Source organism: Sciurus carolinensis, chromosome 11 (assembly GCF_902686445.1).
Source record: "Sciurus carolinensis chromosome 11, mSciCar1.2, whole genome shotgun sequence".
NCBI lineage: Eukaryota > Metazoa > Chordata > Mammalia > Rodentia > Sciuridae > Sciurus > Sciurus carolinensis.
The window spans coordinates 13,979,686-13,997,560 of NC_062223.1; the positions used below are offsets into that span (position 1 = coordinate 13,979,686).

General features: G+C 49.4%; 1 protein-coding gene across 1 annotated transcript; it reads left to right on the forward strand.

Moving 5' to 3' along the window:
• The first annotated feature begins 652 nt into the window (after positions 1-652).
• Positions 653-10,580, forward strand: Prpf19 (pre-mRNA processing factor 19). Its single transcript, XM_047517029.1, has 16 exons — positions 653-890; positions 3,064-3,213; positions 3,389-3,465; positions 4,139-4,280; positions 4,364-4,437; positions 4,553-4,615; positions 5,644-5,685; positions 5,806-5,880; positions 6,234-6,309; positions 6,468-6,577; positions 7,622-7,777; positions 8,009-8,078; positions 8,305-8,390; positions 8,646-8,816; positions 8,956-9,061; positions 10,427-10,580. Exons 1-16 carry the CDS (start codon positions 872-874, stop codon positions 10,522-10,524), a joined length of 1,515 nt encoding a protein of 504 aa, XP_047372985.1. The 5' UTR covers positions 653-871; the 3' UTR covers positions 10,525-10,580.
• The last annotated feature ends 7,295 nt before the right edge of the window (positions 10,581-17,875 follow it).

Consider the following 17,875-nt stretch of genomic DNA (forward strand, 5'->3'; position numbering starts at 1 on the left):
TGTTGACATAAGGCTTGGGGGCTTAAACTCTTGCATGAGTTTGTGCATGCGCACATGCATGTGTGAGAAAACATATTCCAAACATCTCAGGCAGTGAAGCCAGACTTGCCCGAGCTCGCAGAGCAAACTGGAGGTAGTGGAGGAAAGACCAGAACTGTTTCTGTTTAGTGTGCTCTTTCCTGTGCCCATCTGTATCTGTGCTTTCTTCACAGGGCCACCCCAGCGTCTCTCACGCGGGGGCAACAGCAGACCCAAGGAATCTGCACCTTTTTTTTTTTTTTTTTTTAATTTTTTAAATTAGTTGTTGATGAACCTTTGTTTATTTATTTATATGCGGTGTCAAAATTGAACCCAGTGCCTCTCACATGCTAGGCAAGCGCTCTACCACTGAGCCCCAGCCCCAGTCCCGGAATCTGCACTTTCATTAAGAAATTCTCGCACACACCAAGGCCGTCTGAAAGACTATGACGCCCTGGCCGGGTGCAGCACTGCTCTCACACCCGAAGCGCTACCGCATTTCCCGCTGCATCACGGGAAATGTAGTTTCGACTCCCCTTCCCGCCGCCTTCCTGCCCCGGGAGAACTTTCCGGAAGGAGCCGAGTTAGTTCGGAAATAGCCGAGCGCTCTGAGGCGGGCCTTTTCCTGTCCGGTTGCATTCTGGGAAAGGGCAGTTTCCGTTAGGTGCAGAGGGCTGAGGCGCGCCACCGGCCACATTCCCACGTGAAGCGCTCCGCGCGCAGTGCTTCGCGGGGTCGCTCCCTGCTTGCGGCGGAGCGTCCCGGAAGCAGCGGGGAACCGGAAGTGGGCCGCGGAAGCTGAGGAACTAGTCCCAGAGCCGTGTGAGGTGACTGGGAGCGCTGCGGCGGCGCCATGTCCCTGATCTGCTCTAGTGAGTATTGGCCGTGACTGGTCGTGGGTCGCAGAAGGCCGGAGAGCGGGTCAGAGAGCGGGCAGGTGTGGCGCAGCTGTCGGGGCGGAGGCGGGAATGGGCGCCTGGAGGCCGAGTGGCCGCCTGTCAACAGGGTGGTCATCCACTCACTGCGGGCTGCATTTGCGCAGTGCTGCGCAGTTTACACAGCTCCCCGGATTTATCGTCGCAGGGGTTATTTGAGGTCAAGGCTTCGTGTTACAGAATCTGGATAGAAGGATCTGGCGCAGGGGAAACTGCTCTCGGTGTAGAAAACCCGAGGACTTGTCAGATTCCGGCTCCGATTGGCTTTGTGATCTGGATCAAGGCCCTGGATCTCAGTTTCCCCATCTGCAGAATTGAAGGCGTTGCACTGGCTGTTGTCTAAGGTCTCGCAAGGATAGTCTAGCTTCTGCAATTTGCAAAGAGCACCACAACGAGTTAGAGGCAGAGAGACAGGGCTCAGAGCCAGGTGTCTGGCTCACAGCCTCACGCAGTGTGACTAATAAAAACAGCGTACGTTTCTAAAACGCTTTATTGGTTTAAGACACACTTCCAATCTGTGGTCTCATTTTATCTTCACAAGCATTCCCAAACGCAGAAGTAATAATGATCTAGGTTTTTACAGAGGAGGATATAAGGCGCAGGAAAGGGAATTTTATTTAAGGATCGCAGCTAGTAAGTGGCGGAGCTGGGTGATGGAGTAGCTTCTTTGACCGTGAATCCATGCTTTTTTCACGCTGTTTACTGTTTTTCTCTCGGTATTTTATTGTGGCATGCAGGTATTTTCCCTTGCCAGTTTTCCATCCCTTTCTCTATTCTCTTCTCAAAACGTCTCCATTAATCTAAAGAGGGGAAGGAAGGGAGGGAGGGAGGGAGGGAGGGAAATGATAAACAGAAAAGCGAATCTCATGCGTTGAAGAAATTACAGTTTGCAAAGTATTTTCACATGCATTGTTTTCTTTCAGTCTTGAGGAATCTCGTTTTTATATTCCCCAGCACTATCTTTTGTAAATAAGGGAAAATTTTCCTGGAGGGTTTATAGATGGATTCTATAACATAAATGGGCAGTAGACAGATTAGCAGGAAAAAAAATATTTAATTACATACTTATTTACATGTACATAGGAGTCCCACAAAATATGAGACTCCAAAAAAGGGAAACTTATATATCACCCTGAGCTACAGAAAAGGATCTTGGGGCTTTGGGATGGTAACACAAGTTATAGGAGGGGGAGGAGAACTATGTGAATAACGATCATCTTCTCACGTAGGTAGAAAAACTCTCAACTCATAAAAGCGCTCTAAAGAATAGGCGATTGAGCATGGAGGAGGCTTTCCCTCACCTCTGCCCATGTAGCCAATCTTCCCTGGGTGAGGGAAGTTCAGAAAAAGCCCCTCCCAGCATTTGGTGGGGAAAGGAAAGGGCTGGAGACTGGAAAGCAAGAGAAGGTCAGCAAAACCTTGATCTGAGCCTGCTTCTGAGGCCTTCCAATCTTCTTTAATTCAAAACCCAGCATACCAAAACTCTGTACTTTGGGGGCTTGTTTTCTGAGCCCCTGTGCTTGTGTACTCCTTCACTCATCTGTTTAGATGTTTACCCAGTGCCTGCTGAGCATCTGCATTGTACTGGAAGTCAGAGACCAGCTGTAATCACTATCCTTAATGGCGGCACAATCCGATCTATGTAAAGGGCTGAAAATCATGATTGGCATACAGTGAGCACCATGAAAATGCTTGCTCTTATATAGTTCTTTGTGATTTCCTTGATAATCCATTGGGTTTCTTAATTGAGGTGGGTGGCAGATATCTGAGTGGCTTCTTGTGTATCTCCATGCCATGCCTATCTGTATGTGTTGAAAAATGAGATGGGCAGGGCTCGTTGACTATTTAGGTGCCTGGCACCTAGTATTTGTACAGTAATTTTTTGTTGTCTCCAGCAGGAGACTAACTGAACAGCTAGTTATGTAGCTGGGGAAAGCATTCTGGGGCCTTTCTTTTGACGTGGTGTCAGATATCTTGCTTCCTGTTGGCTGAGAGTGAGGATGTGGGGCCTTATTGGGGCTAAGGGCATGTGAGGAATCGCGGCACATGAGGAATCCCATAGTCCCAACATTCCTTTCACCGCGAGCTCACTGCCTGCCTTTCTCTACAGTCTCCAATGAAGTGCCAGAGCACCCATGTGTGTCCCCTGTCTCTAATCATGTGTATGAGCGGCGGCTCATTGAGAAGTACATTGCAGAAAATGGTACAGATCCGATCAACAACCAGCCTCTCTCAGAGGAGCAGCTCATCGACATCAAAGGTGCCTGCTGACTCATCTTAGTCCAGTGCCATCTTAGCTTAGCTGGAGAGAGTGGGGAGGGGGAGCCAGCCTGGCGGAGAAGCTGGTGTTTGTTAATGGCTAAAGGGAGAAGATGCGAGGGAAGGGAAGAGTCCCCCACTGTGGTTCTTCATACCTGCTTTCACTCTCTTGACAGTTGCTCACCCAATCCGTCCCAAGCCACCCTCGGCCACCAGCATCCCAGCCATTCTGAAAGCCTTACAAGATGAGTGGGTGAGTTTCTGGTTGAGAATCAGTGCCTTCCCAACTTGAAAGCATGCCTCACTCAATTAGGACTGGGGATTAGAAGGATGGAGATGGTTGCCCCACCACGCCCAGGGCTTCAGGCATGCTAGGCAGGTGCTCTACCATTGAGCTACACCCCAGCCTTTCTTTCTTGAGGAGCAGGATGGTAGCACAGTAATGGACCTGGATTTTGTGAGGAATAGAATAAGATTAAATTATAAGCCTGTGACATCAGGTACTTGTTTCTTTTAACACTAAGAGCACTAAGAACAGCACCTGGTACGTAGGTGCTCGAAAATATGAATGAGTGGCTGAATGAATGAATGAGGCTTTGAGGGACTGTCTAGCATATTGCCTCACATAGTGAGGGTGATCCAAGCGGCAGCAGCAGTATTACTCCCTTTTAGAGAGGTGACAACTTTACATCCATGATTTGCTGGTAAATTAGAAAAGGTGGGAATGGGAAAGAGCTGGCTCCTGCTTCTGTCCAGTGTTGGTATGGGCAGGAGCTGGTGAGTGTTTGCCTGCATGTTCAGGGTCACTTGATGTTGCTTAGGTCTTGGATTGGTCTGTGTGGGATAGGAGGCAGGGTCTCTTTTGGGGTGACTGCTGCATGCTCCTGTTCCCTCCCACACCTCACAGTGGCATTTCCCTCTCTCAGGATGCGGTCATGCTGCACAGCTTCACTCTGCGCCAGCAGCTGCAGACAACCCGCCAGGAGTTGTCCCATGCTCTGTACCAGCATGATGCTGCCTGCCGTGTCATTGCCCGTCTCACCAAGGAAGTCACTGCTGCCCGAGAAGGTGCAGCCTGTCCCTTGCCGCCCCCCACTCTAGGCTGGTCCTGCTTTGTACTATTCCATTTCTAACTTCATCTTTTCTCTCAGCTCTGGCTACCCTGAAACCACAGGCTGGTCTCATCGTGCCCCAGACTGTGCCAAGCTCACAGCCAAGTGTTGTGGTGAGTGTCCCTCTTTCCTCACCAGCTGCTCATTTGTACGTGGCAGCCCACTTAGCCTCCTTCTACAGGTGTCGGTGCTCTGTGCCTCTCTCACCTTCACTCTTCCTCTCCTCAGGGTTCAGGTGAGCCCATGGATTTGGGCGAGCTGGTGGGAATGACCCCTGAGATTATCCAGAAGGTAAGTTGTGCTTTCTCTTGGTGGGGATGGCAATGGGCCCTCGCGTGGGAGTGGTGTGAGGTAGTGTGGAGTGGGGACTCTGAGCCCAGATTGCCTGGGCTTGTTTTTTGTGCTGGAAATTGAACCCAGGGCACTTTACCATTGAGCTACTTGGTTGGTCCTTTTTAATTTTTATATCGGGACAGGGGTTTCTCTGTTACTGAGGTTAGCCTTGAACTTGTAATCTTCCTGCCTCAGCCTTCTAAGTTGCTAGAATTGCAGGTGTGCACCACCACACCTGGCTTCTCTGGGTTTGTATTCTGATGCCACTTATAAGCTTTATGACCCTAGTTGACTTCGCCAGTCTTTCTGTGTTTCATTTCCCTTCCAACCTGAGAATAATAGTACCTACTTTGGGACTTGTGGTAGGAAAGATTTAATTACTGATAAGTGCAAATTTTAGCTTCTGTCATTACTGGAGTTCTTTGTAGATATTAAACCACTTTGTGCTATGTTCCCCGCAGGCTGGCAGGGGGTGGGAGTGGGCAGTGAGGGAAACAGGACAGGAGTTATCTTTATAGATGAAGAACCTGAGGTTCAGATTCAGAGACACAGTTCATAAGACATGCAGCTGGGCTCCTGATTCCAGTCCTGTGCGCTCTCATACCCACAGAATCCTCGTGTGTGGGGCTTGATAGTTGGTGTTTTTCCCAGTAGGTCGGCTTGTCAACATGTATCTGAGCTCATGTCTTCATGGCATGGTCCTGATCTGGGAGCTGTGCAGCTGGTACATGTCCTTGTTCTGCCACTTACCACTTCCGTGACTTAGGCTAATGGCATCACTTCTCTGAGCCCCAGTTTCCACAGCTATAAAATACGGTCATCGACACCCACCTCATAAGGTTGGAGTGAAAGTAAAAGAGGTCATCGTGCTAGCCTTTACCATAGAACTGGCAGGTGGCACTTTCTTGGTGATGCTTGTGATTAAAATCCAGCATGCCATTGTCCTGGTGAGGTCACTTGTCTCAAATTTATCTTATCTTCCCTAGCTGCAAGACAAGGCCACTGTGCTGACCACGGAGCGTAAGAAGGTGAGTCTTCTGGAGCCAGGAGAGGGAGTTGGCCGGATGTGAGGCCCTTGACTCCTTAGGGAATGGGGGTGTCCATGCTGCACTCATAGCTGCTTTTCTTGGGCTTTTTCATTTTCTCAGAGAGGAAAAACTGTGCCTGAGGAGCTGGTGAAACCGGAAGAGCTCAGCAAATACCGGCAGGTGGCTTCCCATGTGGTAAGTGGCTGAGTCCCTTCCAACTTGGAGATGGCCCCCCATCTGCTGTTCTGGGGCAGGGTGGGCCCACATGGGGACCGGTGAGTGGCAGGCTGTTCAGGCCTCTGGCCCTGTGTCTCACTTGGCTGCTGAGTTGCCAGGGCTTCTCTTCTTGCCCAGATCTGGGTTTCCCAGTCATGCAGTGGAGGAAGTCCGCATCCAGGCAGAAGCCAAGCCGAGTGGATGAGGGATAGGAGTTGCTCTTGATCTGCTGGCTGGGGAGGGTGACTGGAGATGGGGATGGGCGAGCTGGGTGGCTTTGTGGCTGCCTTGATTTGGCCATGACTGGGTTTGGTGCGGCTTTCTTTGCCAAGGGATTGCACAGTGCCAGTATTCCCGGGATTCTTGCCCTGGACCTCTGTCCCTCTGACACCAACAAGATCCTCACTGGTGAGTCTGGTCCTGGCCCTGCAGCATGGAACTGGGAGCAGTGGTAGGGGAAGTCGCATGCTCCTGGTCCTTTTCGTGGCTCTGGGAACAGAAGTACCTTCTTATACCAAGGGATCTGAATAGACCTGACTCATTTTTGGTCTTGGGGTCTTTTGCAGGTGGGGCAGATAAGAATGTTGTTGTTTTTGATAAGAGTTCTGAGCAAATCCTGGCCACCCTCAAAGGCCACACCAAGAAGGTCACCAGTGTGGTGTTTCACCCTTCCCAGGTAAGGGATTCTTACAGTCATTCTTGGTCCCTTGTTCCTGAGCCGTTTTCAGTGGTTTAGGGCCCCAGAACTAATTCCTCACCCATACTGTCTCCTTGGAGGAGTTCTGACGTGTGGGCATGGAGGGCTTCCAGAGCACGGGATTGTCCTCTGCGTAGGACCTGCTAAAGCAGTGGGCCTCAGGCCGTGGGCAGAAAGAAAGTGCAGTTTTACAAAGCATGTTCACTGAAGTATTTTATACTAGGAAAAGAAAAAGATCTTTCATAATACTTTCTTAATACAAACTACAGAAAATAAGGCTCAAGACAATCTTGACTCAGAGGTATCAGGAAGACAGATCGGTTTCCATGTGCTTGAGGTTGACTGGAAAGTAATGTGGGTTCAAATAGTTGGGAACCTCTGGATTAGAGGGTAAAGGTTGTTCATGAGATGGGATGAGTGGAAAACTTTTTATAAAACTAACCTGAATTCAAATTGAAAACAGTGTCCTGCTTACGTAGTGTTAGTATGTGTGTCTTTTACGAGATTGTGTTGTTAAAAAATGGCACTTGTTTTTATCTTATGGCTTCTGATGTCCTAACTAAACCATATTAATTTGTTAAGAGAGAGCATGTAAGTTCTCCCCTTCTGGTCTTTTGGAGAATTAACTTGCCCCTGAAATCCATAAGTGAGGGCTGCATTGGAACATGGCCTTTCCAGACCCAGAACTGTTAGCACCTGCTCCATCAGTGCAGTAGCCATTAGCTGCTTGTGGCAAATTAAACAAATCCAGTTCCTCTGTTGCTCTAGCCACACTTTGATCCTGAAAGGGGTGGGAGATCACGCTTTGTTGCAGTTAGTCTCTTTACCACTAGGTGGTGGTGATGCCTCCAAAAGGTCCGATGTTTGGCCATTTAATAGTATTTACAGTTGGCCTTCTGGAGCATCCTTGTTTGGATAGATGGTTCTAGGTAGGGCAGGACCGAGAAGAGAAGCAGCTGTTGGTAGAATCTTGTCCATTTCTCTCCCTGTCTCTGACATTCTGCCTCTTGGCTTGCCTTTTAGGACCTGGTGTTTTCTGCTTCCCCAGATGCCACCATCAGGATTTGGTCTGTCCCGAACACCTCTTGTGTACAGGTTGTTCGGGCCCATGAAAGTGCTGTGACGGGCCTCAGCCTCCATGCCACTGGTGACTATCTCCTGAGCTCCTCTGATGACCAGGTGCGGTCTTAGCCAGGACCCTGAAGAGGCCTGCTGGTCCCTGAGCTTGAATGTCCTGGGTGGAGAGGGCATCTTGCTAACTTCAACTGGTTCCCCAGATCCCTGAGAATACATCCTTAGCCAGGAGGAGCTAGCTTTGCCAGTGCTTGCTGCACCAGGTCTCTCCTCCTGAAAGACCACCAAACCTGGGGACCCACTCTCTCATTGGCTCCTCTGCTCTCTTCTTTTCAGTACTGGGCCTTCTCTGACATCCAGACGGGGCGTGTGCTCACCAAGGTGACAGATGAGACCTCTGGCTGCTGTAAGTTGCCTCAGAGGCAGCAGGCTTTCTTGTTTGCTGTTTACCACTTATTCTTAGGGTTTATTTAGTCACTTGCTCATTTGTTCTAAAGTCAGTACTTCCCATAGCACCTGCCTAGTGCCAGCCCTTACTATGTCAGCACATGTGAAACGTGGAGAACAGAAGCCTGACTTGCTGCTCTGTCTCCCTGAGCATCCTCTGACCACGTGCCTTCTCTTCTCTGTAGCTCTCACCTGTGCGCAGTTCCACCCTGATGGGCTCATTTTTGGAACAGGAACCATGGACTCTCAGATTAAGATTTGGGACTTGAAGGTAGGACATGGCAGGCCTCCATCTGGGGCACAGGTTTGGAGGGAGCTGATTAGGTGCTTATGGCATCTGGCACTGTGAGTGTCCTGGGGTCAGGGGAATGATTGGCTCTGGGCTATGGCATGATGCCTGTGGTCATCCGCCGTCTGTCTTTCCCTGAAGGACAGGGGATGTTTCAGAGGTAGGAGTTTGGTGGCCCCATTTTCTTCCTTTTGTGGCCAGTGGGTGATATATATCTTAATATACTCCCAACTGTAGGAGCGCACCAATGTGGCCAATTTCCCTGGCCACTCGGGCCCCATCACCAGCATCGCCTTCTCTGAGAACGGGTACTACCTGGCCACGGCAGCCGACGACTCCTCTGTCAAGCTGTGGGACCTGCGCAAGCTGAAGAACTTCAAGACGTTGCAGCTTGATAACAACTTTGAGGTGTGCCCCCTCCCCAGTGTCCGTGGTTGATTCTCATCCTCTTCATTGATTAATTTTCAAATTAAGCTGCTCTGTTGGTCCCTGGTTGCCCTGTAGTTTAACATTCCCTTTGTTTAACCTTTTTTTTCTGGTCTGGCAGGTGAAGTCACTGATCTTTGACCAGAGCGGCACCTACCTGGCCCTTGGGGGCACAGATGTCCAGATCTACATCTGTAAACAATGGACAGAGATTCTTCACTTTACAGGTAGAGACTGGCCCTGGGGTACTGAGACCTTTTGGTACCCAGACCCGGAAGGAAGTTGGGAAGCCTCCCCAGGCTGGGAACCTCTGAGTTTGGCATGAATTTGTCCAGACAGCTTTGAATCACTACCTGAGGCAGGAGAGCATTATGACCAAGGAAAGGACTAGAGAGACTGACTTTAAGTGCCAAATCTGCCTCTCCCACTCCCAGCTGCATGGCTTTGGGCAAATTACTTAATCTTGCTGAAGTGTTGGAAAAATTGGAATGTTAATAATATACACCCAGTGGGACTGTTGAGATTTACATAAGAATATACACAGATACAGGCTAGAGCAACGACTGGCACCTGGTAAGGATTTGCTGCTGCTGTGCAGTATTGTCTTAGTCCGTTGTGGGATTTGAGCAGCAAGTAAGAGAGACCCTGTGTTTGCAGTAGTGGAGTGAATAGGCCAGTCGGGAGGCAGGGTAGAGTGAGTTCACACGTCCTTCTTAGTTGCAGTTCCAGAGCCAGAGCATACCAGAGTTTCTGACCTCCTCCTAGTCATGTGACCCTGGCCTGTGACTTTCCTCATAACTTTAGCTTATTCATTTTTAGAACCGAGGATGTTGGCAGTGCTTTGCGGAGTGTGCCAACTGGTGACATAGAGGTGCCCGGTGCTCGCTTCAGTGCTGATCAAGTGATGGCTGCCACTATCTTTTTGATGAAATTCTTGTCCTCATTAGCAGATAGTGAGCAGAAATTCAGGGTACTTCTTCCACACCCTGCCTTCTCCTGGGCCTGCTCAGTGTCCATTGCAAAGGTCTTGAGGCCTGACTATGACTCACTGGTTCCAATCCTACACTGGGCCCTGTGTTTTGATTTAGAGCTGTTAGGTAGAAAGCAGGCTGCGAGCATAAGGCAGGCATTTTGTGGAGAGCTGGTGGGCTCCAGGTGTGATCGTGTATCTAGGGATTCGTAACTCATTACCATGAAGGCAAATTCCTGCTAGATTTAGGGTTGATGGCTGTGAGTTACCTGAGCTGGAAGCAGACATACACCAGCAAACTGAGCACTGAGGTTTCCAACTGAACTAAGTTAGTTGCCCAGAAAGCTCAGGTGAGAAGGCGGCTGACCTTCCTTTATTCATCCCACCAACAAAAAATGGAGTGCCTGCCCTGTTAGGCTCTGAGGACGGTGCTGGAGGTGAGTGGTGTGTAGGTCAGAGCCACCTACCCTTGTGTGAAGTTGCTGCAGAGAACAGACCAGCAGCACCATGCAGGGTGACGAGGACGGGTTGGAGTTGGGTTGGGAGTGTGTCACTGGGGGCTGGTGTTTAGTTCTGAAGGAGGAAAAGCCTTCTCACAGCCACCTCTTGTCTCTCTCCTCAGAACACAGTGGCCTGACTACAGGGGTGGCCTTTGGGCACCACGCCAAGTTCATCGCTTCAACTGGCATGGATAGGAGCCTCAAGTTCTACAGCCTGTAGGCCCTGTGCCTTCTCTTGGAAGCTGGGCCTCATCTCAGTAGTGGGGTAGAATTAGGGGTGGGAGGGTGGGGGCAACGCCTCGGGGGAGGGGGGCACCTGGGGGGGCATTCACATCATTTCACTCTGGTCTGGGTGGTGGCCTGAGAGCCATGGCAGCATGGACCACCCTCACCCATGCGCCTCGGCCCCACAGGAAGGGACAAGGGAGGAAGAGCTGTCGCCCTGTAAAGGTTCAGGGTTGCAGCCCAGGGCTTCTCCCCTAGAGGAGGTGGCTGTTCTCCCACTGTTTCAGTTCCTGTGAGACAGGGAGAGGCCGAGCCAAGGGCACTGTGAAGGGGATGGGCATGAGGGACCCACAGGTTTTTGTAAGCAGTGATCTAGTTTCATTAAAAAAAGAAAACAATAAACATAGCCACCTCCGTGTGTCTGTCTGTACCAGGAGCACACTCAGCTGGGAAGGTCAAGGGGAGGGAGGGAGCACACGGCACTGGCTACCAGGAACTCCCCGCTTCCTTTCTTCTCTGCACTGTCTTCTTATCTGCACAGCAAAAATAAAAGCAAATCTAAGCCAGTTTTCAGGCCTTGACCTTGTTTCCAGGGCTTCCAGTCTCTGCATTTGCCTGGGCTTGGCTTCCCGCAGCCTGGAGTGAGGGGAAGCATGGGGAAGGCTAGCCTTAGGCTGCGCTGAGCGGCTGAGCATCTCTGGAAGGGTTTTTTAAGTTGCAGATGATAGAAAACCTGTCCCCACTGGCTTGAGTGAGTAAAGAGATTTTACTGACTGGCAGTTGGAAAGTTGAGGTAGAGCTGCTTCCGGGGCAGACAGCCAGTGAGAGGTAAAATAAAACAGATAAGAAGTGCACGGAGGGGGTTAACGTGGGTCCAGCGACTGCCTTAGATCCGGAGGTCATGAGAGCCACGGGAAGATGATGCCAAGGCCTGAAGGACGGGGTGAATCGTGGGTGAGGGAAGCAAGGGTCTGCGCCGGACAGGCGAGGTGTGCGGAGGAACAGGAAGGAGGCCGCTGGTGGAGGGGAGTGGCTGAGGGGAGTGGCCACCTGGGGTGGTCCCTGGGAGAGGGCCATCCTGATGGAATGCTGGGGCTGGAAGCTTGCTTGGAGTGGAGGAGAGGACGTGAGGGAGCCAGTGATGATGGACACAAGGATCGTGCTGGGGGGAGCTAAGAAATGGGGTGTTGCCGGGAGGGGCTGTGGGGTGAGGCACAGCAGTCCACACTGTTGCTGAGCACGTTCCGCGTGTCACTTCTGTGGTCCAGGAGGTTTGAGCATGCCATGTCTACCTCGAGGGGCCAGAGTGCTTAGTAGATACTGAAAGCTCTGGAGAATTTTGGGAGTAAAGATATTTAATTTTTTTAACCAAATTTTCTTAAATATTTGACCAGCTAAGCCTTTACACCATTGGTCTGACCGTCTTCTCTCCATACGCAACCCTAACATTCAGGTTCTGAGAACACAAGGTTGGAGCAGGATGGAGACGGGGAAGGGGCCAGGCCTTAGCCTGGGGACATCTGGAGCTAAGTTGGCCCAGCACTAGCATGGCACTAGAACCATTGGGTGATTTCTGGAGTTATATATTAAAGTGCACTCTTAATATTTGTTTTAATTTCTAGGAAAAGTAAGGAGATTGTGGAGGACAGAGGTTCTTGGGTGATCCCTAGGTTGGGGGACACTACGTTCACCCTGAGATTGCGTGAAGCTGGTGGCATGTCCATACGTAGAGGGAGCCTGGATTATCTAAAGGACTGTAATCCTACCCCCTGTCCTAAAAGAGTGGGAGTGTGGTGCCCTCGGCCTGGCCTCTGAGAGCTCGATGTTGGTGTCACAAGACACCTATGTACCTCCTGTCTCAGGCGTCAGTCCACTCAAACAGAAGTTGCTCTCTGGACACTATACACGCATACTCATTTTGAGGTGTTTTTTTTGTTTTTTTTGTTTGTTTTGTGGTTCTAGGGGTGGAACCTAGGGCCTCGGGCATGCTAAGCAAGCGCTTTACCATTGAGCTATGCCTGCCCCACATTTAATTTTTAAAATTTGTTCTAATCAGTTATACATGACAGTGGGGTATATTTTGACACAGCATGTGTAAATGGAGTGTGCCTCCTCATTCTTCTGGTTGTTGATGAAGTAGAGCCACACAGGTCGTGTGATCATGTGCACATAGAGTGATAATGTCTGACTCATTCCCCACATTCAATTCTTGAACAACCTTGGCTGCGCTGTGCCGGCCACCCTGAGTGGTTTCTTCTTCTCAGGACACCACAAAGGCTTCGAGCTTCCTTTGCAGTACAGGGTAGAAGGCGGCACACTCTGGAACCAGACTCGCTGGCTTTGAATACAGCTCTGGCATGGGTAGCTGCAGATTATCCTTGGGCAGATGACTTGTTTGGGTTTCTTCATACAAGGGGACATCGTAAGGACTGAGTGCTCAGAACAGGGACTGCACAGAATAAGTGCTCTGCTTTAAAATTGCTGCTGCTGCTGTATTATTTTTTCTCCCTGGTGTCTTTCCTCCTAAGATGGGCTAAATCCTCCAGGAAGCCTCTGGTGCCTGTTCCCACCCTGCCAGGTCAGTGACCTCTCTCTGAGGCCTTGGCTCAGCCTCCAGCATAACTCTGAACGTGTTACCGTGAAGGTGTTTACGCATGTCCCTAAACCAGGTTTTGGTCTTGAGGGCAGGGCCGTGTATCCATTGCTGCCATTCAACTTCATGTCCCACCGCTGTTACTGGCAGATTGAGAGAATCAACCCTGGGGGCTCAGTCCAAGGCTGGCTGTCTGCTTCTTTGGTACAGAAAAACGGGGTTTGGCAGACCAGTAGCAGTTTCAACAGAATGGAATGGAGAACTGTCACCTCTGCCACACAGCTGTCAGCTCAGCTGCCTTGAAGGTGGCTCTCAGTTGTGAGTTGTGGGTCCTAAAAGGCTCACCTTTTCTGAGCCCATAAGTCAAGTGAGCCATCACAAGCTCAGTGTTTTGTGTCCAAGCACAGTAAATTCCTAGGGAAGCATTAGGTGACATAGTCAATACTTCCTGTGTCCTGCGGGCACTTACTTGAGTCTTTGGATGCTCAAACCCCATGTCTCTGCTGTTGAAAGCAAGGGGCATCTACATTGTTGTACTTGAACTTGGAGCACTAACCAAGGAGGTCACCTGGGGGCAGTGTAGTTGCATCTGTCTCCCTAGCAACCTGGAACCAGGACCCAGCTCCTCTGTCCTCCAGGAGGACCCTGCCAGCAGGTGGTGTCAGCTCTATTCTGTAGATGAGAGAACACACGCAGAAGCGCCTTGGCCTAGGCCACCTGGTAAGTGGTGGAGCTGGGCTTTTAAGACATCTGACTTCAAGGACACAGCTCGTAATCCCTCCACGGCTTTCTGGCAGCATCGTGCCAGGTTTAAATGTGGGCTCTGGAGTCAGAAGCCCAAGTTTGAACCCCAGCTCTGCAACTATGATGTGTGTCTTTATGTCTCCGTTTCTGTATCTGAAAAATGAGCTCATGGTGCCCACTTGATAGGCTGTTCAGGATCAAGTGCACTAGCGTGTAGAGAGCACTCGCAGGCTTGGTAAACGTTGGTCACTCACCCTGTGCTGGCCCTCGCTGGTTGCCGTCTGTAGTCTAAAGGTTGGGTCTGACCGCCTTGTCCATTCATAACCCTAACATTCAGGCTCCGAGAACACAAAGTGGCTGGAACATAACCCAGACCAGGAGGCAGGAGTGTACAGAATACAACCATGACACTAGAGTCCTCATAGAGGTGCCAACGTGGGACGGGGGGCGGGGGTGGAGGCAGTGCAACTGGTTTGAAAACCAGGTAAATCTGGAGGAGAGTTGCCAGCAGCATTTTGGAAAATCAGAAGTTCACTAGGTGGACAAAGGACAGAAGAACAGAATAGGGGTGACTGGTGGAAGCCGAGGAGCTCACAGCCCATGCCCCGTGGTGCAGAGGAGGCTTGAGATAGCAGTTGTGCAAAGTCCAAGTCCTACCTGATGGTTTTCAAAATTTGGAACAAATCTTTAACGGACGTGCCGAAAAAATTTTTTCAGTTATCTAAAACATACGTGTACAGTTTAAAGAAGAGTAAACAGCCTACTATCCACCAGCCAGGTGAAGAAAGCATTGGGGTCCTCAGAGTGTTCCCTCAACGCATACCTCCCTCCCTCCCCTACATGGAGAAAACCAGTATTCTGAAACTGGTGTTGCTAATTACTTTGTTTGGGTTATATTGTTTTTTGAACATTATATAAACAAAATTATTCAATCTGCTTTCTTTTACTTTACTTTCTCAATATTTTTTGTTTTCCCCGCGGTGCTGGGGATCAATCCCAGGGCCTCACACATGCTAGGCAAGTGCTCTACCACTGAGCCACTGCCCAGTCCTCAGTATTGTTCTTGACTTACCTGTGTTGACACATGTGTTCATTCACTGTTATACAAAAAAAGGCAGTGGCCTTCCAGAACACCAGGCTGCGGGGACAGCGTGCATTGGTGATAGGAGCAAGTTCTGCATAGTCCATTTGTTCCAGGACAGTGTGCTGGGAGGAGGGACTTGGCCAGTGGGCTGTGGAGCTTTTAGGCTGCATGGTCAGGAAGAACAGCTCCTACCCCTAGTGTGACCAGGGATCTAGGGTCCAAGGGTTGCTGTCGCAGTTATTTGTTGTGCCCCACGAAATTGTATGGGGATTTTATGGCATTGTGTTCATGGTTAGAGAAGCAGCAACCCTTCCTCTGATGTATTAGGGGGCTGGGGTCTAAGCCTTGCTATTGATCCATGCCTGAGGCAGTTGGTGATGGCCAGATTCCTTGGAACCCTTGTAAGAAGCCAACTCTTTCTGGAAGGCAGACTGCAAGGGATAAACCTTAGACAAGATAAAGTAAGGTTAACCTGTCAGGTCGGGATTTAAGCAGCTACATGGGAGGGAGCAAAACAACGAAGGCAGCGCGCAGCACGCCAAAGAGCAACCAATCAAATGCAGACAGATAAACCCCACTGACCCTTACGTCCACCTATCACTCAGCAGGACCCCCGCCTATTCTGGCCTATAAAGACCCTGGGCAGCCGGGGCCACGTGCGATTTTCTCTGGCTCTCCACCCTGACCTGTACCCCAGAGGGCTGGGAATTTCTCACGAGAGCCAAATTCCAATAAAGCTTGGCTTTGACTGCTTTTTATCTGACTTTTGTTTGGCCACCAACCCTCACCCTCCAGCTTACATAACCCTTAACTCATCCATTATAAAAATAAATCATAGGAATATGCCACCATGCATTTAGGTGTTGTTGATAATAGACCTGAGAGTTTCTAGTTTAATTTTGTCTTTTTGCTAAATGACAGTCTGTTTCTGAGCACAGGCCTGCCTGGTTACATTCTGACTAACACGGATCTGGTGCTGGGTGCTCCTGTCCATGGGTCCTCACCAACACTTAGCATTTCTTGACCTTTTACTTTTTGCCAGTCTGGGAGGTATATAGGAGTATCTTGAGATTTACTTTTGACATCCATGATTACAGTTGAGGTTGAGTTTTTTCTTTTTCTTTCTTTCTTTCTTTTTTTTTTTTTTCTTCAGTGCTAGGGTTGAACCAGGGGCTCTCTACCACTGAGCTACACCCCCAGCCCAAGGTTGAACATCTTTTCATCTACTTCTGGACTAACTGAATTTATATTCTGTGATAGGCCTATTGGTACCCTTTGCCTATTTCTCTGTTGGTGTTGTCTTTTTCTTACTGATTTGTAGCATTTAAAAAAAAAACAAAAACACGTTTTGAATGGTAGCCCACTGGTCAAGAATGTGTTGCAAATATCTCCCAGTTCATGCCTTGTCTTCTAACTCGATGATTTCTGATTGTGAGGTGTTCATTTGATTTGGAATTTTTCCCAGAGAATGTTTTGAGTCTGGCTGAAATGACATCTTTCAGATGGGATTTGCCTTGGCTTCTTTCTGAAGCTGGGGATTACTTTAATTATCACCCTGGGATTGCTTTAAATTAGTCAGTCCTTGAGGTCTTTTTTTCAGAGTGAACGTCTGAGGGTTCTTCCTTCCTCCTTTCCCTCTCAGTGTGTGAATTTGGACTGTACACACAGGAAAGGGGAACAGTAGTTCTAATTTACATGGTGATTTTTTTTTTCTAATTAATCAGCACCAAGATGGAGGTAGGTGAGATCCCTTGCTGCCCCCTCTCTTCACTCTTGCAATGAGGACTGAACTCTCTGGAGTCCCAGCTTCCTCGGAAGCCTACATCTGAACTTCTCAGCCTTTGGCAGGCTCCAGACCTAATTTGCAGTCTCCTCTGCTCATCACACTGAAAGGTTAAGGTCTCCAGTATTCTGTAGAAATTCCCAAAATAGAAGCTGGTTTTACTTCCCAGAGTTCTTGCTTTTATTTTTGTCCTGTCTGCATGCCTTTTTTTTTTTTTTTCCTCATGTTAGTTCAAAAATGGTTGAAACACATTTTAAAATGCTTACAATCTGGCATTTTGGATGTTTACTTCCAAACATGGATCTAGTCGCCCTACTGCTGGAACAGAATTGGCTCTCTTGAAGAAATGCCTGGATGTGGGGCTGTGCTTCCAGAAGTTACATTTTACTGAAGTTCAATCAACAGGTTGTGAAGCATTCTCCCCCTTTATTTAAGACAAAGCACCTTTGGTGACATTGATTTGATCTTAATGCATGGGGTATGTATGTGGGAGTCAGGTGAGAGAGGGGAAATAAGGGGTCTAGTCTAGTCTCACTTTGCTGTGGTCCAAAAGGCAGGAAGAAAAGTACTACGGCCATGAGCAGCTATGCTTCCTTCTGCAAGTCAGCAAAAGCAGTTTGCTGTCCTCCCTCAGATCTGACAACTTGTCCCAAGGCCCAGGTGCATGCTCCCTCCAGGAGATGGCAACAGGGATGTGAAAAAAGTTTTAAACTGAGTGAAATTCAGAGGAGTTTTTCCCCAGTGCTAGGGGTTGAGCCCAGTGGTGCTCCACCACTGAGCTCCTCCCCAGCACTGTTCATTCTATAGTGAAACAGTCTGGCCGAGTTGCCCAGGTTGATCTCCACCTTGCCGTCTTCCTGCCTTAACCTTCCATGTTGCTGGGATTACAGGTGGACCACTGTGCCCGCCCAGATATCTAGGACAGTCAAAGCTGATTGCTTCCCTCCAGAACACAGGGATCCCAGTGCCACATAGGCTTCCTATGTCTGTCTGTAAATCCTGGTACAGATGGGTTGACAAAACCTATGCATAATTTAAATAGCAATCACAAAGTTGCCTGTCAAAAATCATGTACCTCCACACACTTGAAAGTAGGAAACAACTGCATTACCACAGGGGTATCACAAAAAAAGTAAATGAAT